The sequence below is a fragment of the Papilio polytes genome, unplaced genomic scaffold (assembly GCF_000836215.1).
Source record: "Papilio polytes unplaced genomic scaffold, Ppol_1.0 DF824325.1, whole genome shotgun sequence".
In the NCBI taxonomy this organism is placed as follows: domain Eukaryota; kingdom Metazoa; phylum Arthropoda; class Insecta; order Lepidoptera; family Papilionidae; genus Papilio; species Papilio polytes.
The window spans coordinates 862,377-889,819 of NW_013524879.1; the positions used below are offsets into that span (position 1 = coordinate 862,377).

Sequence of the window (27,443 nt, forward strand, 5' to 3'; positions counted from 1 at the left end):
GTACTGATTTAACCCAAAAATTGTTGGGCCGATTTAAATTCTTTCACCATTAGAAAGGTATAATAATTTATCTGTGTACATGGGCTATAATTTTTAATTTCACGCGGGCGGAGTCTAGTGTAACAGTTACAGTGTTGAATGAAAACTGGATATATTGTACAGTGGCGGAAATCGGATTATTCCCAACCGAGGCCTCGCTTTGTCCCCACGTGGGCACAGATTGGAATAAAGTTTCATTCGTCCCACCTTTTGCGACGAGGGGACGGTTGGAACTAATTTTATTTCATAACGGTTCTATCTGTCACCTTATTGGTGATAGTGGGACTAAAAGATGGGACGGATGAAACTTTTCATTCTCTCGTGGGGACAGATGGTGATGACAGCGGGGTGATGGTTGGGTAATTCCGCCTCTGAACTAATTAGATAACAGTAAATGCAAAGGGATAATAATAAAAATAAACTAGCCGTGTTTCATTAACCGATTATTTTAAACACATTTATTAGCTTTATTTTATTTTCGTTCCGCGTCTCGTTTTAAAATGTTCAATCGAATTTTGCTTTCAAAGTGGAACACCGCCAAATTCCCCGACTATTTACTGCCAATCGCGTGTATCGTATAGCAACATTAAAGTTCGTGTATTGCCCTATCATTTTGTAACTTAACTGGCTGGTTAATTTGCATTTGCACGCAATTGCAAAGCATTGAAACATTGTTTAAGTAACAAATAACTTACGTTAAAATTGTTTACGCTAAGTCAAAAATTAGGGTAAATAAATTTAACGTAAGTGAAACCCGCAAATATACCACACAGAAGACATGAGAAGTGGGAGTAATTCTGCATTTCATTAGATGAGTGTGCCGGCGCCACATCCTCTTCCACTTTTCATCCTTACCAAGGAATGGACTTTCTATTCCCTTCCTTTGTTTAGTAACAGCGGTCGCACACCTTTGACTAAATTGAGTGTCGTTTGTTTCGCAGTCTTCAACTGTTTTTCACAACTAAAAATCGAGTAGTATCGCTTTATTTAAGCTCATAGGAATCAAAGCGAGACAACAGTTGTGCGATAGTTTAGTCAACTGTGTGCACGTACACGTTTTGAAAGTCACCGTGTGACTGTTTGGAAGACATTGTACAAACGCATTGTGAACTTTCAAGGTTATACTATTACGTGCTAATTATCTTTCGTAGGCAATAAAAAGATAATAAACATTGTTAGTTTTCAAGGCTTGTTACATTATATCTGTCAGATCTTTTTAATTGGTTGTTTAAAAATAAACAGTATAATATAATTACATTTAAAAAAACATAATCAGCCTTAGAAATAAAGTGAAACTTAGGAATAAACTGAGTATAAGCAAATATTAGGACAAATTTTACAGTGTATTCCTAAGTTTAACTTTATACTGCGTTTATTTGTAAGGCTGTATTTGTTTTGTTTATTAATGTTTTGTCTTTTCAAAGATAATGGTTTACAGTGGAAGCCCACTTTAACAACACGAATGGGCTGGCTTACCCCACGCGAGCCCACCCTACCTTAATTCGTCGACGAAGAAGAAAAGACGATGTTGCCTACCCTCAATCTACGGAGGAGATACACATAAAGATGATATTTATTTATTACTAAAATTCTGGTTTATTTTATGTTAGTACATATTTGGGTTCAGCTTATTTATAAACGACCTTGTGTTTAAAATGTTGCAATTTGGTAACCGGTTTTTTTATTTAAATATTTTAAAACAAATGTCCATTTTTGTACAGTTTAAGGACATTTCATAATTATTTATTTACGACTTTTAAGAATTAACTTTTGTAATCAAAGTTAAAATAATGTCTCACTAATATTATAAATGCGAAAGTTTAGATGGATGTTTGTTTGAGTTTGCCTAAACTGCTAAACGGATCTCGATGAAATATGTCACAAATGTAGTGCATAGTCTAGAGGAACGCATAGGCTAAATCTTTTGTAAGCTAGTTACTTTTTTAATTACGCGCGGACGAAGACACGGGACGGCTACTCTTTACTAATATTATAAAGAGGAAAGATTTGTATTTTTGTATTTATTGAAATAACTCAAAAACTACTGGGCCGATTTCAAAAATTCTTTCACCGTTAAAAAGCTACGTTATCAGTGAGTAACATAGACTTTTTATTTTCATAGACGGAGTCACGTGACAGCAAGATTGTAATTATTTTAGCACGGTCATCGGATGTAAGAACGGAACAAGTTGCGTATGTTGAGTGAAAGTGTACTTCATGGTCGCGGGGCTTGTACACTCGGGGACAAAAATGTTAACCTTTTTGTATTGTAAAAAAAATCATGACTTTATTACAAGTGACTTATTTGTTTTAAAAACAAGTGTAATCGCCGTGTAATTTTATAGTAAATATGGTCTTTTTCAATTATGTACTCGATTACACTTAGGTTAAAAAATTATACCTAGTTATTTAGAATGAAATAACAAGTTGGTTTTACACTAAACTAGTTTGTGCCCACGACTTTATACGCATTAAATAAAAATATAGCCTATATGTTCTTCAAGTCTGTGGCAAATTTCATCGAGACATATCCAAAAATCATCTAAACTTTGTCATTTATGTTATTAAGAAATACCAGTACGATAATTTTGAGATAAAACTTTTGTCCTCGAGTGTACCGCAAAATTGTTTTGTTACGTAACAATACCGCACGGTCAATAGCTTCATTAAAATTATGACCATAATTTTGTCGTACACTTCAGTAGATAGCCTCAACACCTGTGAAAGTTAAGCGCATACACCTTTGACTAAATTATCGCACAACCGTTGTGCGATTGTCGATTGTTTCGCAGCCTTCAACTGTTTTGCACAACTAAAAATCAAGTAGTGTGCACCTCGGTATAGGTCATAGGAACCAAAGCGACTAAACATTTGTGCGATAGTTCAGTCAAAGGTGTACGTGCTCTTAAAGTAACTGTACCGACCGTATATGTACATGTAGTATATGTACTGACCGACAATATATTTGACCCGATGATCATAAATCAAATCCTATACGTGCCAAAAAGTGCGATATATGACGTTGAATAGAGTGACATGAATTATCATACTAGTTAATATTATAAATGCGAAAGTTTGGATGGATGTATGTTTACTACATATCTACGAAATAACACCTCGATGTAATTTGTCACAGAACACAGGCTACTTACAAAGTTTTTTTTTTCCGAGGAAAAGACAAAGTTCAAACTTGTAAAGAAAGATGAACAATATTGCATTGTAATTTTTAAACCTTTTTAATTAAAACAAATATGTAATTCATTAAATTCATCATAAAATGCGACTTATCTATAGACAACTGTACAGAACTGTTAAACCTAGAGTTGTATTTATAAGTAAACTAGCTTTCGCTCGTAACTACGTCCGCGTGGAATTTAAAAATGAAAACAAGGCCTATGTATTCTACCAGACTACATCTAAACCTTTCGTCGAGATTCGAGCAGTTTAGGCTACCAACTAATAAACATCCATCTAATCTTTCGCATTTATAATTATATTGTGTCTGTATGTGATTACATTGTAAAGAATTTAGCGATGACATAAATATTAGCGAAATCCAATACTATTACGTACGGCTGTAGTACTAATAAACATTTATTTACTCTCATTATTTGTTATAGCTAGTCATTATTAATTTGAGAAAACAGTAGTTTTTTTTTAATTCATATTAATAACTACAAATCTATCGATTCCAATTTCTATTAGAATAAAAATCGAAAATCGATAAGATTCATGACTGATTTTACACAAACCATCCCTACTAAATTTGAAATGAATTGTCAAACTTATTTAAATTATCTAGACACACTATAACATCTATCTTTCCATCTGTCACAATATAACCTTGTATCTACAGATAACGAAATAAAAAACTGGTTTAAGATAAATAAACATATAAATACATTTCCGTCGCAATATCCTCTAAAGACGACAAATTGCGAAGGTTTATTATAATATATTCTAATTTATGTAAAAGACATGATTTTATTAGAGGCATAATTTTACGGACTAATCTAAATTATTTACTAACTAGATGTTCCCGTGCGACTTCATCCGCATGAAATTATGAAAATTTTATTTTATTGTTTACATTTGTCAAATTATCAATTACAGATGTCAAAATGGCATGACATGATGACAACCTTGCTTCCTTGATGTTGGCAGCAACTAATGCTCTCTTTCCCATATTAGTGTTTTTATTCAAAATATTTACTCCCTAAGTTCAATGGCGTTAATATATAGTCTAAAACGTGACGTAAGTGTAGGGCTTTTTATTAAAAAAAATATTCGAAAATATTGTGTAATTGCTAACATCTTAGACAACAAAGAAGTGTGTGTTTACGCTTTATTATAATAGTATTACGTCCAATTATAATCCAAAACTTTTTATTGATTCTGTTTTAAGAAAATCGCGCAAACGACATGTGTTTACAATTAAAGCTAACGTGGAAAGGTACATAAAGCTAGTCTATACATATAATAAAATTGGAGTGTCTATTTGTAATATCTAGAGAAAAATTTCGGATTGCAGGAAGATAATGATGCGTTGCTGATAACGAAAATCGCATTTTTTTTTGTCTGTCTGTCCGCAAGCCGTTTGTACCGGGCAATCTCCAAAACGGCTGGGCCGATTTTGACCGGATTTTCACTAAAAGGTAGCTGATATTGACGGGCATATAGGCTACTTTTTTATGTTAGTATTGCGTGGACAAAGTCGCGGGCAACAGCTAGTCTTCAGCATGAAGTATTAAAAACTATTGCCGAATTTCGACTTGTGCTTGATATATGTATAACTATTCCTCTTTTAAGTTATATCGAATATCACTTTCTTTTAAATTTTTATCGTACTGAAGATATATTTTATCAGCATTTCCGTAAAGTTAACAACATAACTTAACTGCAACATTTTGCAGGCTTTCTCTTACTTTACTTTCACTTGTTTTTAATTTCCGTATCACAAGGAAAACTACTAAAAGGATTTTAAATTAAATTATTCAATTGAATATAATAATAATTACGACTAATTACTCAACAAATACTACGTTAAAACACTTCTCTATGTATATATTTAACAGATGTTTTTGTCTTTTTCAGATAAAATGGCGCATTTAAGTTACATAAAAATACTTGTAACAATTCTACCAGTAATACAACTAGCATTAGCAATTAAAACAAATTCAAGACCAGTATACGAAGTAATAAACGAACAAACCAAATCAGACGAGAGATTAATCAAAACAAGTGCTGTCGCCAACTTACCTTATGGCAACCCTTTAGCTGGTAACTCACAACAGAATGCTAAACTACACGCACATAACCAACAAGCAATGTTCAACGCTGAAAGGATACGACAACACAAAGCGCAATTACAACAGCAACAAAAATGGCTTAAAACGCCACGAGTACACAATTATATGTTAACACAAGAATCTCAAGAAAACCATCAATTAGCGATAGAAAGAGCACAAGCAGAATTAAACGATGATTTAGATTCTATGAAAACAAAAGAGAATGATGTATTAAAAGAGAAACATGAAAGGAGAAGGAAACACAGATCATACGGCACTGAAAATACTTACGTAATAAATGAACAAATAAAACCAAACACAATCAACGAAATGGCAGAAACAAGTAATAGATACCAAGAGAATCCATCTCAGAGATACCCAGTACAAGATATAGAAACACTTAATTCATTATTAAATAAAAACCCTAACCAACAATTAACTGAATTCAATGCTTTAATAAACAATCCAAAAATCAATATTAACCATGACAAAGAATTAGAAAGACCTATTGATTTATATTTTCATATAAAAGGAACAACTAAAAACCCCTTACCAGAACATACCAGATATGCTCAAATACCAATAATACAAGAAACTTATAAATATATACCAATGAAAGAAAACGAATCAGACGACCCTAATCTACAACAAAGAAATATGGAACTAGAAACAAAAAAATTACAATACAACACAGAATTAAATCACATATTTAATGCAATATATAATCCTTTACATCAAGAATATAAAATAAAAGAACATAAAGCATTAAATTATGTACCAGAATTCAATCAAAATACAGATATAACAGATTTACAAAGATATTTGCAGCGTAACAAAGGTGTACATTTCAACAAAGATGGCGGTGAAATATTTGACAATGTAAGTATGAATATACAAAATATTAGACATGAAAGATCAGTTTTAGATACAAGCCCATTCCTTTTATATAACGAAACAAACAGTAAAATAATAGAAGATTCAAACTCTAACACTACAGAATTACCTAAACATGAATCTCTTATAAGAATCAATTTAAATTCTCAAAGAAAACGTGAAAATTTCGGTACATTTTTAACTACACCGAAATTCCCTATTGGAGAGGCTATTGATTACAATGATTATCAAGAATCAAGAAGGCCTAATCCTAATTACGGTATACCAGAATACGATCAAGATTACGATTCAATTGATTATTTTGAAACAGAAAAAGAACCAATACAACGACATAAATTTGATTTCCAAACGTATGCACCATCAGAAACATACAGTCAAATAGATTTAAAAAGTAATTACGGAAATTACAGACCTTTCAAACGATTCCCTGATATATCTACAACCATAGAACCTATTTACAGTTCAAATAATTTAGCATTTGCACCATACATTCAACAAAATTATGGTATTCCATACACACAACCTCAAACTAAATTTAATTTCCCAACATTACAACATTTCCGCGAACCAATTTATTTATTAACACAATCTCAACTATCAAAACTAGTTGGTCATCATAATTTGAATATAGAACACTTAGATGTATTCCAACTGTCAAAAAATAAACAAAACCATCCCAGGAAATACAAGAAAAGGCCTCATAATAGAGATATTAGGAATAATCTATTGAAATTACATAAGTTGCATCTTATTTAACTACACTTAAGACAATTACGTCAGTTATTTACTTGTAATGTATAATTTTTAAATTATTTTTAGATCTAAATGTTTATTAAAAAATCCACCTAAATATTGTCTTTCATTCAACGATTTCTATCTACCATATACTAGTTGTTTGTTTGGTAAACATAGCTTTATATCTATACTTAAATGCCTGAATATAATATTTTTAATCTATATTAGTTCCACCGCTAAAAATAGAGACCATCAGCGCCAAGATGGCGGAAACCAAACAAGCACAAAATACTTTGCCTTGTAGCCTATTCTTACCAATGCTTTTATTTTGTTATATAAGAAACCAAACACAATTATATATATTTCTTTATTAGACACAGAATTGGATACATGTGTAAATAAAATAAAATAGAATATTATATAACATTATATAATTCACAAAAATAAGTATGTTGCATATAAGTAGCACGTTAAATTACATAAATTAAGGAGTAAAAGTTTAGCACGTTATGAGAAAAGAATCGCTGCTTACTTTTGCCTTTTTATTATTTTTTTTCTTCTGTTTTTTTTTACATTACATGCGGTTGCTTTAAAAATATTGCAAGACTTCAAACCAACCAAAAGTTGTTATTTATATAAATACTAGCTTTCTCTCGCGACTCCCTCCGCGTGGTTTTTACAAAAAGTAGGCACGTTTTCTTCCATGCAATCCAAATTTCACTGAGATCCGTTCAGCCGTTTAGGCTACAAGCAACAGATCTATCAATCCATCTAAACTTTCGCACGTATAATATTAGTAAGAAGCAATATTCATAACCTAAAATTGTTTCTTTTTTCAGTTTAACTACGCATCAAGCTACGAGTTCGGTTACAGAGTACATGACATGCACAGCGGAAATAACTTCGGTCACCAAGAAGAGAAGAAAGGAGAAGAGACGAATGGACAATATCACGTTCTTCTACCTGACGGGAGAATGCAGAATGTAATCTATTCAGCAGGTCCTGAAGGATTTCATGCAGATATTACTTACGATGGTAGAAAATAAAGTGTGTCTAAAATTGTAAATTATTACTGCAGTATGTACCAATCTTTAACAATATTTGGAGGGTTTCGTATTTCCAGATTTGTATACTACGAGGTTACGACTCGTAATAATCGATTAAAAGTATCATTTGTAACCGAGTAACAATTACAAACCGTTCCACGCTTACTTACCCTTGTGCAGTGGAATCTAGTTGTAGTTAGCAAGCAATGTGGTCACATTTTAACGTAATTATGTCTTGAAATGGCAATAAAAAAATTATGTTGCGTAAAACTTGTAAATTACTATAGTTAAAGAATAATAACAGAAATAAATAATGCGTTGTGTTCATTTTTATAGGAATGTAAATGAAAAAAACAACATTTAAAATATTTATTTGATGTAAATCAGTTTTAACACTAAATAAAAATATAATTAAATAAAATTATCTTATAATTAATTTTAGAGATACAATGTAAATAATAATTAAATATTTATAAAAATACTCATTCACAATAATTAAATTAATTTTACGAAGAACGGAACGTTTCAACTGAAGTTTGAAGTCAAAATGGCGTCCGTTGATTTTACCGCGTAAATATATACACTGTCATGCTGTCAAATTTCCCGCCATTCAAGGAGAAACGTTAGAAAGTTTTATGTGTGCTTTAGATGTCATTATTTTCACTTATGTTGCATTACATAAATGTAAGTTATTTGTTGTAAGTACGTGATTACTTGTGATATTTCACGTATATGTAATAGGTTGGTTTTGCGTCAATTACAATGTTAAACGAGATTTCTTACACTTTCTATTTGCTCAAGTTAACGATTGGAAAGTTAGAAATAAGTCAGTTCATTTATTACAGATTATAGTAATCTTTTTTATCTATACTATATTACAATGAAAAATTTGTCTTTTTGTACGTATTGAAATAACTCAAAAACTACTGGGCCGATTTTGAAAATTCATTCACTGTTAGAAAGGTAATTTATCTGTGAGGAACATAGGCTATATTTTTTCTAGTTGTTTAGTATTTTTGATGGAGAAACAAAAGCATAGTATATTTTTCTCAGTAAAAGTATGTTTAGACTCGGAACTGTAAATTACTGTGTGAAAACTTTACTGGTTAAAATTATTATTTCTTGTAGACCAAACTTTTTCTCTGGGGGAAGTGCAATCATTTTGTTTAGTGACAATATTTGTAATAGACATATTTCAGTGATATTAAATAAGATGTACCTTAAATTACTTATGGTCATTTTGACCATAAAAAGTATGTAACCGAATGAGAAATATAAGATTTCGGTTCAGAAATGTTTTTTTAATAACCTCCATTTTTATAAGTAATTTTAACATGATTGTAAATATAATTTGTAATTTATTTTGTACGAATTAGCTATGTTAACTAATAAATATTTTTAAACGATTTTTGTTTAATTTTTAAATCAAACTTTAATATTTTTGCTTTCAAATTTCGGGTAATTCCAAGTTTCAGATACAGTAAGTAAATACAGGGTTAAAAACAAAAGGAACAACGAATAAAAGACAATTTATTAAATATACACCATTAATAAACTTAGGGCCTGTCCCACCAAATTGTAATTGTCTCAATGTGATGGAAATATCGGATTTTGTTACCTTATCTGACAATGACGTCATTTAGCTATCTGAGCCTCTATCAGCCAGTGGTGGGATAGGCTCTAATACTTAACCTAAAAATAATTATATACAATGCAACAGCATGTAGGATAATCACAAATAGCTAAAAGAGAATCTATACATATAAAATTGTGATGTCTGTGTGTAATATAAAAAGAAAAATGCCAGATTTCGGGAAGATAAGCTATCTATACTTATATAAGTATAAGTATATACTTATTTATCTATACTATTATAATAAAACGTAAACACACACTTCTTTGTTGCCTAAGATGTCAGCAATTACAGCATATTTTTGAATAATCCTTTATTTCATAAAAAGCCCTACACTTACGTCACACTTTAGGCTATATATTTTCACGCCATTAAACATAGGGGTAAATATTTTGGATAAAAACCCTAATGTGGGAAAGATACCATAAGTTGCTGCCAACATCAAGGAAGCAAGATTGCCAAGTGCCAAGTTTCGTCATGTCATTTTGACATTTGCAATTGACAATTTGACACATGTAAACAATAAAATATAATTTTCATAATTATACGGATGAAGTCGCATTATAACAACTAGTATGTTATGATTGTTTTGTTATCGAAAAACACTTATATTGGAAATCGGATATATATTCCACTAGCTGTTGCTCGTGACTCCGTCCACGCTATATTAAAATAAAAAAATAGCCTATAATAACGCAAATACATCATGTTGGTAAAATCTGGAATTTTCCTTTTGATATTACAGACATGAGGATAAGTCATTGTTTTTAAGCACAATTTTAAATATAACGGCAGTAGACAGAATAAAGCTAGTAATATTTTTATACCATACGTTTTTTAATAAAAAATATTTAGTATTAACATCTAAATTATAATAAAATAATATAGTTTTTATGTCTTTTAGTTTCTAAATTAAAAAAGCAAACTTTTATATGATTATGACTTTTATTTAAATATTTTTTTAGTGTCACTTTATTATAACATAACCGAAACTAGCTTAAAAAGTCCAATTTATTTTGGCACTATAGAATAAGCTTTTTATTAGAAGAGATCTAAATAACACTACAATAATATTCATTTTATAAAACTATTTCTAATAAAATACCCTAAAAATGTGGGTAGATGAAATTTTTATTGAAAGTTAGCGAATATATAAATTTGGTCAAAGCCAAAAGATGTATAAAATACAAAAATGTAAGAAACCTATTTCATAAAATTATAGAACTTAAATTTTGACGGTAGTCAGAAAATTTATCATTTTGCTACAACGCCATCTATTGGTGAAACTAATTTTTTATAACACGTTCAATAAAGAGTATTGATTTTGTGACTGGCATAATTAAATAAACACTATTAAAAAGTTAAAAAAATGAACGACCGCGTGATATTTATATTAAAAAAACTAACATCGCCACACAAATAATTATTACAGAAACTACTTAAGTTAAAAGATATCTTAACTTCATATACCTTACATAAACAGTTTACTCACAATTATAACACAACCGACAAAATTTTAAACTAAGCAAGAGATTTTAATATTTAAAACAACGCCATCTATCAATTTTTTCTAATATTAATGACAACATTTATTGCTTTAAAATTAGTGACAAGTTTCCTTCCAATTAGTGACAACGCCATCTATCGGTACAAACATTACAATTTAGTAACAACGCCATCTAGCGAAGTACAAATTGAAACTCTAGTGACAACGCCATCTAGTTTGCATTTCAAAACTTGAATTATTTCATTCGAATCTCTGCCTTTTAGCTTCTCCATTATCTTGACGATATATTGTTCTCTTTGTTTTATTTTCCAAGCTTTTGGATAAATTATTACTTAACGCTGTTATTTCATATGCTAAGCCTCTCATCTGCGCCCTGGTCCTCGTGCCGCTGCTGCCGCAGGTGGAAGGGGAGGGGACGGAAGGGGAGGGGACATGGCTCTCTTTACTGTCACTGTCATCAAATGTAGGGAGTTTGACTTGTGCTTTACGAGGTTTTATATTAGGAAGTACTGGAAAGTAAGAAAAGTATTTAAGTTTCTCTTAAAATAACTTTGAAATCATTAATGGTATGTAAATCTAGCTTAGGTTAGTACTTAAAATTAACTTAAAATAACTTTAATTTAAAAAAGGACATACTTGACTGAATAATAGAATAAAATAGTGGTCAGTGCGAATTGCAATAGATTTTTTCATAATGTCTTTAGATTTTTGATTCTCACGTCAATTGTAAATATTTTGTGTTAACATATGACACCCTATGACACTCTTGAGAAGAAGACCAATCGTATGACACCTTATTTGTCAAAATCGGTTGCATATTTTAAGCTATAAGCTATTACAATAGAAATTTACATACAAACACACAAAGAACATTAACCCTCTTTGTTAAGGTAAAAAATATTTTTTTTTTGCGTTCTGTGGTATAAATGATTTTTCTATGTTAATAACCGATGCTTATAATAATTATTGGAGATGTTAAAGGTCGGTTTCCACTGTTACTTACATTTCTGGTTAAGTTTGGAGTTTCCAATCGGCAGTAAAGAGAGGTCAAGTTTAATTTGACTTCCAAAATGTCTTAAAGACTGAGATTTTGATACTCCAGTTACTTTAGATTCTGAAAAAACACAAAAAAAATATATAATTTTCAGTAATTAAAAATAAGAATAAAAGGAAATCATCTTGATATATATAAAAAATTATAAAATTGCATTATACCAAATTCATATCTTCCTTTTTAATACATTTTTTGTTGCATTTGCGAATTAAAAAAATAATAAAAAAAATTTTTCATAGACCAAATAATTAAAATTTTTAAAACTCGGTACACGAATGTAGTACAAAAATAATTTCAATACAAAAAATATATTTGATTATTTTACTTGTGATTTTTTATTTTTTTTGCTAATTTACAAGTTTATTTACAAGAATATCGCATTATTACATTCAACTGCACGATTATTTAGTAACTTTTAAAAAAAATCATCAAAAAAAAGTTAAAAAACTCAAAAAAATCCCAACTTTCGTGTACCAAGTTATTTTTCTTACCAGCAATAGCTTTTCCCCCAACAGCCTGGTTTGTATGAGTTATTTCATTATATTTTATATCACATTCATCTAAACGTTTTTTTAACTCACCTGAAAAAAAAAAATATTAAAAAAATGAAAAAAACGGACAAGAAAGTAACATTTTAGATCCTACGACTAGTATTTCCTAGACCGATTCTATTATTGATTTTACATTGGCTATAATTCGCCAAAACAGCGAAACGTTGACCACTTCCGCAATTTCAAGCGTCGCCCTTTAATTAAGAGGTCTCACAGAATGAATATTTTCCCTATTTAAGTCTCCCCTATCAATAAAACATTAATAATTTGTTAACCTTAACAAAAGAATTAAAAAAAAACATATTTAAAAGGATTAAAAACTACCCACATTAAAGAGATTCAATACTTAAATATAGAAAGGAAATCAATACATTATCTGTGAATGTTTTAAACTATAATAAAAGAAAATATATCTTTGTAACGCATAAACTCAAAAACTACTGGACAGATTTTAAAAATTCTTTCACCATTAGAAAGCTAAATTATCACTAAGTGTTATTGGATATATTAATTATTACTATTTATTAGGAAACGGAGTATATTTAACTATTAATAAAAGCTTACAAATGGCCGCATCTTGTTCTCGTTGCCGTTTAGTGAGTTCTCTGATAGTCTTCTTGTGTCGCAGCGCTATGCGTTTATATAACATTATCTAGAATATAATAACTAATATTACAAAGCCATTTAAATATAGTTTGTCTAAATAAGATAGATTAGTTTGATGACACATATGAAGTATCGAATTCAATTTGTATGAAGGCAAATGCCGTACTTAATAGACAGGTACCGTAGTGACGAAACACGCAGCGAACAATGGGGAATATGCATGTATTTTTTTTAAAACGATTCTACTTGTTATAAAATGACCACAAAAAAAAACTCACGCGAAAATATTCAACCATTGAGCTAAAAATAATAAAATAAAATTACGACCATTTTCGAGCGACTAAAACGCGACCGGAGTTGTCATGAGACAATTGACGTCAATCGTCTTATTCCATTCATAACATAAGTTCAGATGTCACTTCGACGTAAAACACAACAAAGTTTCTCAAGGTCAAAAAGTCAAAAATCGATTATTATTTTTTATTCCTGGTACAAATAAGTGGTAATTAATAATTCTATTCATTAATTTTTTATTTTAAAGTTGGTTTTGATACCGTGTTTACAGTAAAATACTTCAAGAGTGTATTTATATATAAACTAACGTAAATGAACTGTGTATTGTCAACACAGCGACGCCATATTAGATAAGCCACTTGCTTCGACCAATAGTGTGCGTTTTAGAACTTAGCGATGGAATTTGAAAAAAGACACTTTTTAATGATTAAATTTTGCCACTAAATCACATTATATTTTAAAAAAAATCTTTGCAGGACTGTTTTTATAGTAATAAAGTATACTTAAAAAAAGTTTGGTACAATTTGGCGTCATATGCATATTGCCTATTATGGACTATCGATATTCGGTTTAAATAATTATCGAACTCAACTGAAATTCTTATTAACTATTGATTGATTAAGTGACGAAAACGGAAAAAAAATCTTGTTACCTAACTGGTTAGGTAAATTTAGTTAGGTAAAGAACAAGCACTTTATTATAATAGTATAGATAGATAACTCACCCGTTTATAAAACATTTTGTACTGCGACGACATAAAAAGCGATAGCTTAGCGTTCGCCGTCGACATTTGTCGTAAATGGATAAATTCTTGTCGCGATGCTGTATTATGCTCTTGTATTGTGGCCACTAAAAGGTAAAAGCGACGGTTTTTTTTATTGACATACTAGCTGTTCCCGTGAGACTTCATCCGCATTAAATTATGAAAATTTTATTTTATTGTTTACATTTGTCAAATCGATTACAAATGTCAAAATGACATGATGACAACCATGCTTCCTTAATGTTGGCAGCAACTTATGGTCTCTTTCCCGCATTAGGGTTTTTATCTAAAATATTTACCCCCTAAGTTTAATGGTGTTAAAATATATAGTCTAAAGCGTGACGTAAGTGTAGGGCTTTTTATTAAAAAAAGAATTATTCAAAGATATGCTGAAATTGCTGACATCTTAGGCAACAAAGAAGTGTGTGTTTACGCTTTATTATAATAGTATAGTTAAAAAAAATTCGAATACACAAATGTCAAAAACATTTGCTATTGGCTAAAAATTACTGCGACCAAAGCAATCTTAGTAAAATTGGCTTGTAGTGTTTGTCCCTTTTTGGTATAATACTTTTTTAAATTAACTTACCCCCTAAATTAAATAACGTGAAAATATATAGCCTATAACATATATTAAGTGTAGAGAATTTAATTAAAAAGATATAAATTCAAAAATATACTATAATTTTCGACATCCTACATAAAAAAGTGTGTTAACGCTTTATTATGTTTCTTTATCTTTAGATGGATGGATGGATGTAAAGCCTAAACTTCTGAATGGATTTTGACGACATTTGTCATAAATAAACTACTTACTTTTGATTTTTTTCATAATTCCACGCGGAATCGCGGGCAAAAGCTAGTATAATAAAGTATATAGTATAGATATAAATGCGAATGCTTAAATAGATATTAGTTCAGAACATAACAGCTCACTAAGGGCCTGTCCCACTACTGGCTGATAGAGGCTCAGATAGCTTTATGACGTCACTGTCAGATAAGGGAACAAAATCCGATATTTTCATCACATATTTTACACTTTGTATTGTTATCAATTCACAAATTGGTGGGACAGACCTTGTTATCTTTATTTCTCTAAGGGCAATACGCTATCTGAGCCTCTATCAGCCAGTGGTGGTAGGACAGGACACTTACCAGATACAGGTCTTGGTATCGGTATAGTCACAGTAATATCTTGAAGTCGTTTCCTGAACTCCGGTGAGATTTTATCGTCAAAATGTTCAATCGCCATACTCGAGATGTCTCTCAACTCTTGGAGCACTTCGTGTGCTCGAGGTGGACTCTTATTAGTTTCTACTACTTCCAGAATACGTTGAATTTCATCTATAACCTAGAAAGGAGTCCCTCAAATGCAACACACAATTTTAATATCAATTATTTTAAGCTAGCGGGGAACATTGTGGAATAATTCTCTACCTTAAAATACCAATACCCTACACAAGCCCTAACTTTTTTTATACATAAATTTAATACTAATATATGATATGGATGGATGTTTATCATAGTAATATTATAAATGCGAAAGTTTAATGGTAGTGCCCGCTTTAACATCTTCGCACGATGGGCCGGCTCGCCCGGTGTAATACCACGACCACACAGAAGACAGGCGTGAAGTGGAAGCAATTCCGTGTTTCTGATGAGTGTAGTGCTGAAGGCCTAATTTAAGTCCCTTTCTCTTTACCACGCTTTTCTTATAAGGAGAGGTTGGGAAGGGGTAGTGGATTTGACGGTGTAGATGCTTAGGAAGGGGAAATATCCTCTTTATGTGCGTCTCCTCCTCCGTCGCATAAGGGTAGACAACGCATCTGCAATTGCGAATGTCTATGGGCAGCGGTCGCTCCGCCATTTTGGCGGATTCTAGTGGACGCTTGCTCATTTGCCACCTTGTTATAAAAAAAAGTTTAGATGGGTGTTTGTTAGAATTTCTGTACAAAATGCCTAAAAATATAGGCTACTTTGTTTTTTTTTAATCCACACAGGAAAAAGCTAGTTATTAAATAACTCAGTTGAACAATCTATTAAATTTGTCAAAGAATATAATCTAATAGAACAAATAGTCCACTAAGTGTTTCTTTAGTTCCCCTAGATATACATGTTAGAGTACACAATGTATGTATGGATATAGTCACTTACCCTTCCAGGTATGAAACAGCACATTCCGCTGTCAATAAACTTGGAATATGTCATATTTAGCATTGATATTCTTGTCTCGATTGATGTTAGAATATCACAATGACGTGCTAAGGGATGATATCTGAAATTAAAAATATAATAAAAAATATTTTTAAGGGTAAACTCTCGAAGAATCTTCATATTTGGAAGCAAAGAATAGCTACTAACAAGCTAAAGATTGGATTAAACATTAAAAAAATTCAGCCAAATCTGTTTGTTTGGTCTTTTATTAAACTAATCTTACTAATATAATAAATGCGAAAGTTTATATGGATGTTTGTTAGATTGTAGCCTAAACGGCTGAATGGATTTAGGTAAAATTTGGTATAGTTGAGGCTAGTCTGGAAGAACATATGTGTTCTATAATATAGAATATGTTCTATGTCATCACTTTTGTTTATTTTTAATTTAACGCGGACGGAGTCGCCGGTGATAGCTAGATAAAACTAAATTTTACATTTATTAATATAGCTTTTATTAGCAAAAGTTTTTTTTTTAAATCAATCCAGTAGTAAAGTTACATACAAAATATCCTCTTTACAGTTTTAAAACATTTTCGTTGCAATTTAATGTCTAACAAGTACAAAGGTTATTGACCCTTTTACTAAAATCAGCACAATTTATTTTATGAACTAATAGACTTTTTGTTGAGTTGCAATACAATTTGTCACTGTGGTAGAACATCATCATCACCTATATGTCCCCACCGAGGGGTAAGGGGTGACTAGGCCATAGTCAACCTGCACTGCGGGTTGGTTGACTTCACACATATCTTTGAATTTCATCGCCGATATGTGCAGGCACCACGATGTTTTCCTTCACCGTAAGAACGTCGGGTAAATTATGTACATATGAAAATTCGAAAAATTGATAATCACATTGGTACAGCGGGATTCGAACCCAAGACCTGTAGATTAAAAGTCCAGTGTTTAAACCACTGAGCCATACGAATATCATAAATGCGAAAGTTTAGATGGATGGATGGATAAATGTTTGTTAGAGTCTGTAGCCTAAACTGCTGAACGGATCTCAATGAAATTTGGCATACATGTAGAGGATAGTCTGAAAGAACACATAGGCTACTTGGTTCTGTTTTTTTTAATACCATGCGGACAGAGTCGTGGGTGATAGCTACTAAAGATATATAGTATAAGTTAAAATTTACCTTCGTTCAGATTCTCTTCGGGGTAACTGTGTTTTAACAGTCTTCAAAGCCAATGCATGCCGTTTTTCTATCATGTGGAATCCTCTCGTAAGCTTACGCATGCATATCTCATTGAATGCTTTACACACCTGTAATAATAACATCCAGGTCATCAGATTGACTCTACAGAGGGTCGGCACAATGTGTTGCTCTTCCACACATCTCTACCAGCTGTTACATCTGAATTCCTTTCTTAAATGTTCCCTAATCACTTTCCATACTTTGTTCAGTCAATAAAAACAACGTCAAAATAGTATAAAAAAGTTCCCTTCCCCTGTCTATCCCTATGTATGCTATTCTTTAAATGCAATGGATTTTAATGCAGTTTTTTTGATAGAGCAGAATCTCAACAAGTTAAAGTCCAAGGGAAACACAAAATATTTTAAATTATAGAGGTTTTAAGTTATAAAGGGTCTATGTTGTAGAGGTTTGAACTCTGATGGAAAGGGAACATATTATTTTTTGAAGTTATAGAGGTTTTTAAGTTGGTTTAAGTTATTGAAGTTCTACTGTATTATATAAATGAAAATTTAGATGGATAGAAGGATGTTTGTAGCCTAAACTGATGTATCTTGGATTGTCATAGATGCAAAGGATAGTCTGGAAGAACACATGGTCTACTTGCTTTTGTTTTTTTTATTCAACGCGATGGAGTCATGGGCGAAAGTTAGAATATAATAAATGTATCATGTAACCTGTGGGAAATCGGGGCATGTAACTAAAAAAATGTGTATAAGGCCTAACTAAAACAAAAAAGATTTTAAGTAACATTTTAGATTGTATAATACTTGTACAGTATATCTTTATGTTTTGACAACTGTTTTAAATTCATTTTTTAAGTAGTTATAAAAATTACCACAAGCCACTATGAGTCATAAAACATAAGTTTGATCTGCATTAATTAATTATGTAGAATTTTTAAATAGTGTGTTTTAGTAAATTTTATATTTGCCTAAATATATTTAGCGTTAAACAATGAATTTAATATTTTATGTAAAGAAATTTTTAAGTGCATTTTATTTGAAGAAGTGTTTATTCATCGGAATTTACTATAGTGCTGTTATTTAGAAAAGAATAATTACAAAATCATTTCTATAAATAAAATCCACTTACCAGTCGATATTTAGCCATCTCGTCGTATGTAAGCTGGGAGATAATATGCTCAACTATAATAATTGGAAGGTCGAGTAGATCCATTTTGTAGTCAATATTCACCAAATTAAAAATATGAGATAAAATAAACAAGAAATCAATAATGTTTACTTTGATAGAACCTAACAAAGCGGTTTATAATTTACGTTTCGCGATAATTCTTGTTCTTCGATTCGTTCTATGGTTCTATACAGGGTTGCCATATGAATAATTTTTCCTGGTATTTTAGTTTAGTATTTTCTGGCTGTTTTTCTTAAATATAGTGAAGGATTATAGGAAAATGATTAACAAATCATTTTTCGTTTATTTAAAATATCCATTAGTCATTGTTAAGCAATTTATTTTTTTTCTTAATGTCCAAGCATAGGGAATGTCGCTTTGCCTTGAAACGAAACATGTACTTAAGTCTTTTGAACAATTTAGTTGTCGTTTCCTACAAAATAATACTTTTTAAATTAATGATTTATATATTTTTCCATTGTTAAATATTGGGATAGTGGATTTTTGAGAAATGCATAGTTGCAACCCCGAAAACAAGGAAGTCGCATAGATTAAAAATATTTTTGACGTCATCGATCAAAATGTTATTGCCGAGATTTTTAAGGAAAATTTTTGCAATGTTTATATTTGACAAAATTGTGTTTTTGAATAACAATCGATATAAAAATAGTTAACAATTGAATTCCGCCATTTTCGTGCACTCGGTAGACATTTTATGATGAAAATACCCAAGAAATAAATGAAACAAAAACATTGATATTAGACATTTATTTAAAATAGTAATATTAAAGTCACATTTGTAAAATGAAACTATACATTCATAGAAGACAATATAAAAAATAGGCCAAAAGTACTAAATTTCTTGCAAAGTTTAACATTTCTATAAATGCCGTTTCACGCTTTTATTGTTTCTTTTTGTTGTAAGAGAGATGCCACACAAACGTTACATTTTCGGAGCGAATCGCCAAACCGTGTGCCACAACGAGTCAAATTGCTGCGATAAAGCCTATAGGTTCATTTTAATGTTATAGCTGTTATAATAACAGAAAGGGGTTTAAAACTCGCGTAATTTATTACAGGGGTCAAGTTTTTAATTTATGTTCATGTAAATTTGTATACTAGTTTTAATTTAGGAAAATTGCAAAATAATATAACGCGTGTTATTACTTGTTTTTATTTATTATGTAATGGGACGAAAACATTGTGTATACAGTTATGTTTAGTGGAAGAAATGTCAAACTACACATATAAAGAAAGCAAGACAAGTTAGATGCATGTTTTTAATTCCTTTTTATCAGTTTACACTATTTAAAATATAATGTATACGAGAAATATACTTTTATAATATGTATGCATAAGTGATAAACGTTATTGCTAATATTTTTTTATGTTAATAAACAATTATAGTATATTTATAAAATATAATAATATTCTCTTTGTTTTCATTAAACTTTCATTAACCGCCAAAATCCGATCTTTCATCTTTGTGTAATGTTTATCACATTGTCTATACATGTAATAAAATTGGAGTGTCTTTTTGTAATATAAGAAAAATTTCAGATTTCATGAAGGTAATGTATTTGAGTTGTGGTAACGAAAATCGCATTAAACTTTTTTTTATCTGTCAGTCTTAATCATTTGTATAAAACGAGGCAATAATCGCTCCGTTGTAGCTACGATAACGCAAACGCTTGTGTGGCATTGCTTCATGAATATTAAACTGACAGTATCAAAAATTTAAATAGAACAAGCACTACCTTTCGTATAAAAAAAAAATAAAACCGTGTATCACGGATTAAAAAACTCCTTTTCGGAATTCTTTTAAAAATGGATATAAACTATCCATGTTTTGATTTTATTACATAAATATTACACCAATATTTAGAAAAGATGACATTAAAAAGATTGACGTATTAATTCTTTAGCATTCGTGTATGTACCAAAGACGCCGAGAAATGTGCCAAAAATACATATCAAAACGCATTTGAGTAATCGCCATTTCATAAAGCCCAGACCTGGATAATCCCAATCTAAACATAGTTCAATAAGAGCCGGGTAAATAAAGCCCATATTCGATAAGCAGAACGAACCGAGCTGAAAAACATTTTAAACTTATTAAAAACTAGGAAAGCAAGAAAAGAAAACATTCTCGGTCAAAGTGACCTATTTAAATCGATTAATACAAATCGATACGGTTGTCCGAATTTTTAATGAACAATCGATTTACATTCGTTTCATAACATCCATAGATTTTGAAAGATAAAAAGGTTTTTGACGCGAGATTATAAAAACATCGTAAATGTACAGTCAGGGAATTTGGCCGTGAACATTAAACGTATAACCTTGAACGTTTGAAATAAACGTGTTGAATATATCTGTACATAAAAAGCTGGGTCATTCCAACAATTCATTTTTATTGTCCTATCACATAACTCACTGTTAACTAAGAAATTATTTGTAAGAAGAGGCAAAGTTGTGTCTAATTGCAAGGGACAAGACAATTTCCTTGAAAGGAACTTCGCAGATTTCCGCACGTTACAGGGATCGAACCTAGACGATCTAATCAATCACTTAATAGTCAATCTTATTTATACACATACGAACGTTTAGATGGATGTTAGCGTTTACTGCCTAAACTGCTTAACGAATCTCAATGAAATTTGGCACATTGAGTATGCCACATAGGTTACTAAGTTTTTTTAATTCCACACGGACATTCGCGATAGCCAGTATCAAATCGACTTACCAATCCAATAAAAGATGACACATTGGGGAAAGTAAACGCAATCAGCGTGATCACTACAATAAACGATGCTCTGTACACTCGTTCCCAGAACCAGTACTTTACTGGGGGATATTTCTTCTTAATGTAGAACCAGACTAAATTAAACGGTACCCAAAAGTTGAGGGCAAAGGTCACATATATAATTATAGCCATAAACACTTTGAGAGTAATGGAGAACCTGAAAGGATACAAGTTTAAAAAAAACAAGAAAAAACACAACAGTCTTGGAAATCTTAGTCTTACTAATATTAAAAACTACAGTACCTAATATATATATATATATATATATATATGTATAATCAATGGAGGAGACGCACATAAAGAGGATATTTTCCTTTCCTATGACTCTCCTATACCGTCAAATTCCATATAAGAAAATGGTGGGAAAGGAAATGGACTAAAATTAGGCCTCCGACACCACACTCATCAGACTGTACGGAAATGCTCCCATTTCACGCCTTGCTTCTGTGGTCGTGGTATTCTGCAATGCAATGTTGAAGCGAGCTCCACTGTTAGCCATCAACTTCTACACAGAACACACACAAGTGAAAGCACCGAATTGTCTGACATCGCTACACCGAACAATGTAACATCAGCAAGATGATTTGGTGACTAGTTAAGTTTACTTACGTTGTGAATGGAAAGTTAAGTGTAACAGGAGACTTGGAATGTTCACCAAAACCCCAATAACCAAAGGTCCCGATCACGAAAACAATTCCCACTACAATACTCATACCTGAAATTCAAAACGTTATTTAATTCAATCAACTTATAAAACATACAATCTCTAGATAATTTAAGAATAGCTATTCAACAGCTTCATCAAAAAAATATATTTTACTGTTTACATTTGTCAAATTCTCAATTGCAAATGTCTAAATTACCGTTACCATTATAACCTTACTTCTTTCATTTTGGCAGTTTGTAGTTTATGGATACTTTTCCATACAAGGGTTTTTACCGATTTTTCTATCCCCTAAGTTAAATAGCGTGAAAATCTATAGCCTAAAGTGTAGGTTTTTTTTATTAAAGAAAGCGTAAACACACACTACTTTGTGCCGTAGGATGTCAGCATTCAAAGCATATTTTTTGAATAATTCTTTCTTTAATAGAAAGCCCTACACTTACGACACGCTTTAGGCTATAGATTTTCACGCTATTAATCTAAGGGGCAAATAAATTGGAAAAATCATCATGTTGGAAAGGGACCATAAACCACAAGCTGCCAACATTAAGATATCAAGGTTAATATGGTAACGGTAATTAATTTAAGTAATGCAATTAAGAATTTGACAAATGTAAATTGTTTACATTTGTCAAGTTTTTATAATTTTATGAGAATGAAACCCCGCACGGGAAAAGCTAGTTTATCAATATTTAGTTTAATAAGATCAAATTTTATTACAACTTACCGAATAAAAGCACTCTTCCAATCTTCTTGGGTTCCTTCATGTTATTCTCTATGGCCATAGTCACCCCCACCCCTTCCATACTAAACACACACACCCCCAGGAACTCCAGCAAACCGGGCAAGCCTTTAAAAATCGGCATTTCAAATATACCCACTTTAGAAAATTTACAACCATAGTAAATTGTAGCTCCGGCCAGAATAACTGAAACAAAATAACATTTTAAAAACTACAATGAAAAAGAAAACTTCAACAAACTTCAAAATGTTTAGCAATCATAAGAGCGCGCACACACTGACTAAACTATCGAACAACGGTTTAGTCTCGCATTCTCGATTTTAGTTTTGCAACTAAACAGTTGAGGCTGCGAAACAATTGACAATTGCAAAAAGTTGTGCGATAGTTAAGTCAAATGTGCGCCAGCTTCAAAATTTTGCAAGAAAGAGACATTACGACAAATAAACATGACAGAAAGAGACTGTTAACTACAGTCGTTTTTAAGGTGGATTAAATTTTGCATCGCAGCTAGTCGAACCTATAAATATAAATTACTAGCTGTTTCTCGTGACTTCGCCCGCGTGAACTAAAAAAATAAGAAAAAATGCAGCCTCTGTTACTCGCAGATAAATTACCTTTCTAACGGTGAAAGAATTATAAAAATTGGCCAAGTAGTTTTTGAGTTATTTCAATACATACAAAAATACAAATCTTCTCTTTATAATATTAGTATATATAATAACATTAATAATAACTTACGTAGAAATATATCAGCGACGATTGAAAATGGTGCGAGATATTTCAGTGAGGTGATCATACAAATCACTATGCACGGAATAAGCAGCATTAATACATATGCTCTTAAGGGTGGGTCTCCCTCAAGGGTAACCGTATCCGTACCCTCGACCAACTGTTTTATCGTTCTGCAAATCACCACCTGGTATACGCAGCAGGAACCGAACAGATCCACGCAGATTGTGAAATCCACTGCATATCTAACAATAATATTACCGTTGGAGTTAATTCAGGTACCTTACAAGAAACAAAATCAGACCAAACAAACCAGTTTATCTTTTATTTTAATGGCGAAGCGACTGCCACCCATAGACTACCGCAGTTGCAGATGAGTTGCCTACCCTAAATCAACGAAGGAGGAAACGCACATAAAGAGGATAAATTCCCTTCCTATGCGTCTGCCTCTTCCACAGTCAAATTTTTCCCGTCCAATTCATCCCTTATAAGAAAAGCGTGGAACGGTAAAGGGACTAAAATTGAGCGTCCGGCACCACACTCATCAGACGGAACGTGGAACTGCTTCCGCTTAACGCCTGTCTTCTCTGTGGTCGTGGTAGGGGCAAGCCAACCCATTCGTGCAAAGATGTTAAAGTGGGCTCCACCACTGTTAAAATCTTACTGAAAACATTTTGTATTAGAATTGGTAATACAATCGGGGAAACTGGCGGTGTTCCATTGTAAAAGCTACAATAGTTTGAACATTTTGAAACGAGACGTGGAACAAAAATCAATACAGCACAGCCTAAATATGTCTGAACAAAAAAAAGTTATACATGGCTAGTTTCTTTTTATCATTGTTATCCCTTCGTTTGCACTCACTGCTATCTAATTAGTTATTTGTAAGAGGCGGAGTTTGTCTCTGCAATGAACAAGGCATTTTTTCCCAAAGTGGAACACGGAAGATTTCCGCGACTGTACATCTAATGAATTCTTCGCCATATTCTACTTACGGAAATAGTGCCTTCATTCTTGTACCGAAAAACTTGAATATAAACTCCGAGTTGTATCAATAGAATATTAGTATAAAGCAATAACCCATATCCCTGTCGACATTTTATCATACAAACGTATTTTTAACCTGCGTTTTACTATTGTTTCGCGTCGTTCCAATTACAGTAGGACACCGCCAAATTCCGCGATAGTACATACTATGTCTCTCTTAAGAAAAAGGATGATGGCTGCATTTTACCTCAAGCATTTGCTGAATCGCCGCATCCTGGGGAAAGGACAAATAGCGATTGCAGCCTCGGCGACGTCAGGGTAAGACATCTGGGAGATATGCAGTCGACCGTATAGCTTGTGAGCAGACTTTGCTATGATCTAGACACATAATAATAGTTATCTATCTATACTAATGAATAAAGAGTAACACTACTTAGTTATATCAGATGTCAACAATCACAGTAGAATTTGAATAACTGATGTTTTTGTAATAAAAAGCCTTACACTCACACGTTTTAGACTATACATTTTCACAAATAACATCGAAAATTTTTAGCAACATAAGTACAGTAATCAGGAACTGCAGATCACATGTCAAATACTTGCAAACCCCAGAGCCACCACCGGGCGCACTGGGCCTTCGTCCTCCAAATAACTCTATCATACGACATCTGTCACCACTCCCTTCTTGATCATGTCACCTTTCACACGCAATCCATCTCTTTCTAGGTCTACCTCTACCGGTGTACACACTCATAACTAACATCCTTCTTGTTACATGCGATTCATCCCTCCTCATAACATGCCCATACCATACCCTTGCCCATAACCTTTGACTCCTTAATTTCTCTACCGCTGGGGTTACTCTCAAACTTCCTTAATAAACTCATTTCGTATCTTATCCATTCGTGTTTGGAACACATCCGTATTAATCTTTTATCCGCCCTTTTAATATTTCGTTAGTTATTATTAGTTAATTTGAACCCTCACACTCTATGGTACCATGTATTAAGATTAATCGTCGTTGATCACCTCTGTGTTCGTTTGCCCGCTCGTTTTCCCCCTTCTCTTATAAAAAACTTGTTTTCAACTGTTTTTTTGAGTGTTATAATGGATGTTCTACTTACATACATACTATAACTGATCATGAATCCCATTATAATAGTTAGCACCATCGAGGTCCATAGGCCGCATGATTTATAAGACTCGTGTATGGCCACCACGCCACCGCCAAGGCAACTCTTCACTAAATGTCCCACAGACTCTAAAATACTGAAATTAAAAAATACGGCCTTTAATGTTTATCATACTCTTTATGCTCTTTATTACGCTATATGTATGTAAAATTCCGAGGAAATACTAAGATATTAAAGTCTAAAAATTTACGTATATTACGAGCATTTTTCGCCATTTAACACATAAATGTTATTTAGGTAAATGATTATTGTTTCTAAATTCTATAGATAAATAATAAGCATGCGTATGTAATAAGAACTACTGTTCATATTTGCTCAAAAGCAAATCTGCTTAGAAGCTTGCCCTCTTCGATCCGCTTCTTAAGTATTGTCCAAAATCAATTGTCGGACGATTACGCTCTTTCAAAGCATTACTAGCAATATTCTACTTGCGAAATACCGGCTTGCTTCACGTATACCTTAGGTATCCTAACTGCCCTTGTTACTTACTTAGTCTTCTTCCCGGGCGGTCGGGCCGCCGCAAAGTCATAACTAGCCGCATTTTCAGGGGTAGACTTAATCACAAACTTCGGTCCTTGATTCGACTTCTTACTTGTATCGGTGCGATCACCAAAAAAAAAGCTCTAAAAATTAACACAATTATAAAGAGGGCAGAAAGGTTCAGATTTAAAATTTATGACCGGAATAAGGTAGAAATTGGTGTCAGCTACTAGCGCAGGCATACTTCGCCTCTTTACAATCCTTACAAATGACTAATTAGGTAGCAGTGAGTACAAACACAGATAATATAAGAAAAAGAACCTAGCCATGTGACAATAACCGACTTTTTTTTTTGTACACACATTAATAAGCTACGTTGTATTGGTTTTTGTTCCACGTCTCGTTTCAAAATGTTTAAACGATTGTAGCTATAGTTCACCGCGGGTTTCCGCGACTGTACCTTTCATGCAGGCGTATGTATTCTCAGCCATTATACACTGATTTTATTTAACTACAGAACTTTTATTTGCTGACATATTTGACTATAAATTTAGATAAAACGAAATGACATGAAATTTACTATTATCTAATAGATGCGTGGGTAAATAAATACTTACTGTTATCGCTCCCATCTTGCTTAAACAATGAATTTAAACAATCAATAATATTTCATGCAACTGAATAATAATCGGTACAAAATGTAAAATAATAAACACATGGTTTTAAAGATATATCAATAAATTATTTTGAAAGCTTTATACAAATTCTAGAAACAAAAATTGACAGTGCAATATTATTCTTTTTCTCGAAGAATTTGAGTTACGAAAAAAGTTTTAATTAAAAATGACTTTCTTGATTTATTGCGGAAACTCAAAAATAA

The 27,443-nt window shown here is 31.9% G+C and overlaps 3 protein-coding genes across 3 annotated transcripts; 1 reads left to right on the forward strand and 2 right to left on the reverse strand.

The window, feature by feature from the left end:
* Window positions 1-5,177: 5,177 nt before the first annotated feature.
* Window positions 5,178-8,317, forward strand: LOC106099840 (the record flags this gene model as incomplete). Its single annotated transcript, XM_013278518.1, has 2 exons — window positions 5,178-6,206; window positions 7,796-8,317. Coding segments are annotated over 2 exons (1,236 nt in total), but the record flags the coding sequence as incomplete, so codon positions are not given.
* Window positions 8,318-10,582: 2,265 nt separating this feature from the next.
* LOC106100301 (F-box only protein 28) lies at window positions 10,583-19,162 on the reverse strand. Its single transcript, XM_013279128.1, has 9 exons — window positions 18,921-19,162; window positions 17,769-17,896; window positions 16,565-16,685; window positions 15,566-15,761; window positions 14,372-14,496; window positions 13,312-13,399; window positions 12,688-12,777; window positions 12,146-12,256; window positions 10,583-11,651 (listed from the first exon to the last, which is right to left on the reverse strand). The coding sequence occupies exons 1-9, from the start codon at window positions 19,002-19,004 to the stop codon at window positions 11,383-11,385; spliced, it is 1,212 nt and encodes a 403-aa protein (XP_013134582.1). The 5' UTR covers window positions 19,005-19,162; the 3' UTR covers window positions 10,583-11,382.
* A 1,561-nt stretch (window positions 19,163-20,723) lies between these two features.
* On the reverse strand, window positions 20,724-27,343 carry LOC106100212 (proton-coupled amino acid transporter 1-like). Its single transcript, XM_013278993.1, has 9 exons — window positions 27,181-27,343; window positions 26,573-26,706; window positions 26,015-26,159; window positions 25,135-25,265; window positions 23,910-24,145; window positions 23,157-23,357; window positions 22,375-22,480; window positions 21,706-21,922; window positions 20,724-21,053 (listed from the first exon to the last, which is right to left on the reverse strand). Exons 1-9 carry the CDS (start codon window positions 27,193-27,195, stop codon window positions 20,856-20,858), a joined length of 1,383 nt encoding a protein of 460 aa, XP_013134447.1. The 5' UTR covers window positions 27,196-27,343; the 3' UTR covers window positions 20,724-20,855.
* Window positions 27,344-27,443: the final 100 nt, after the last annotated feature.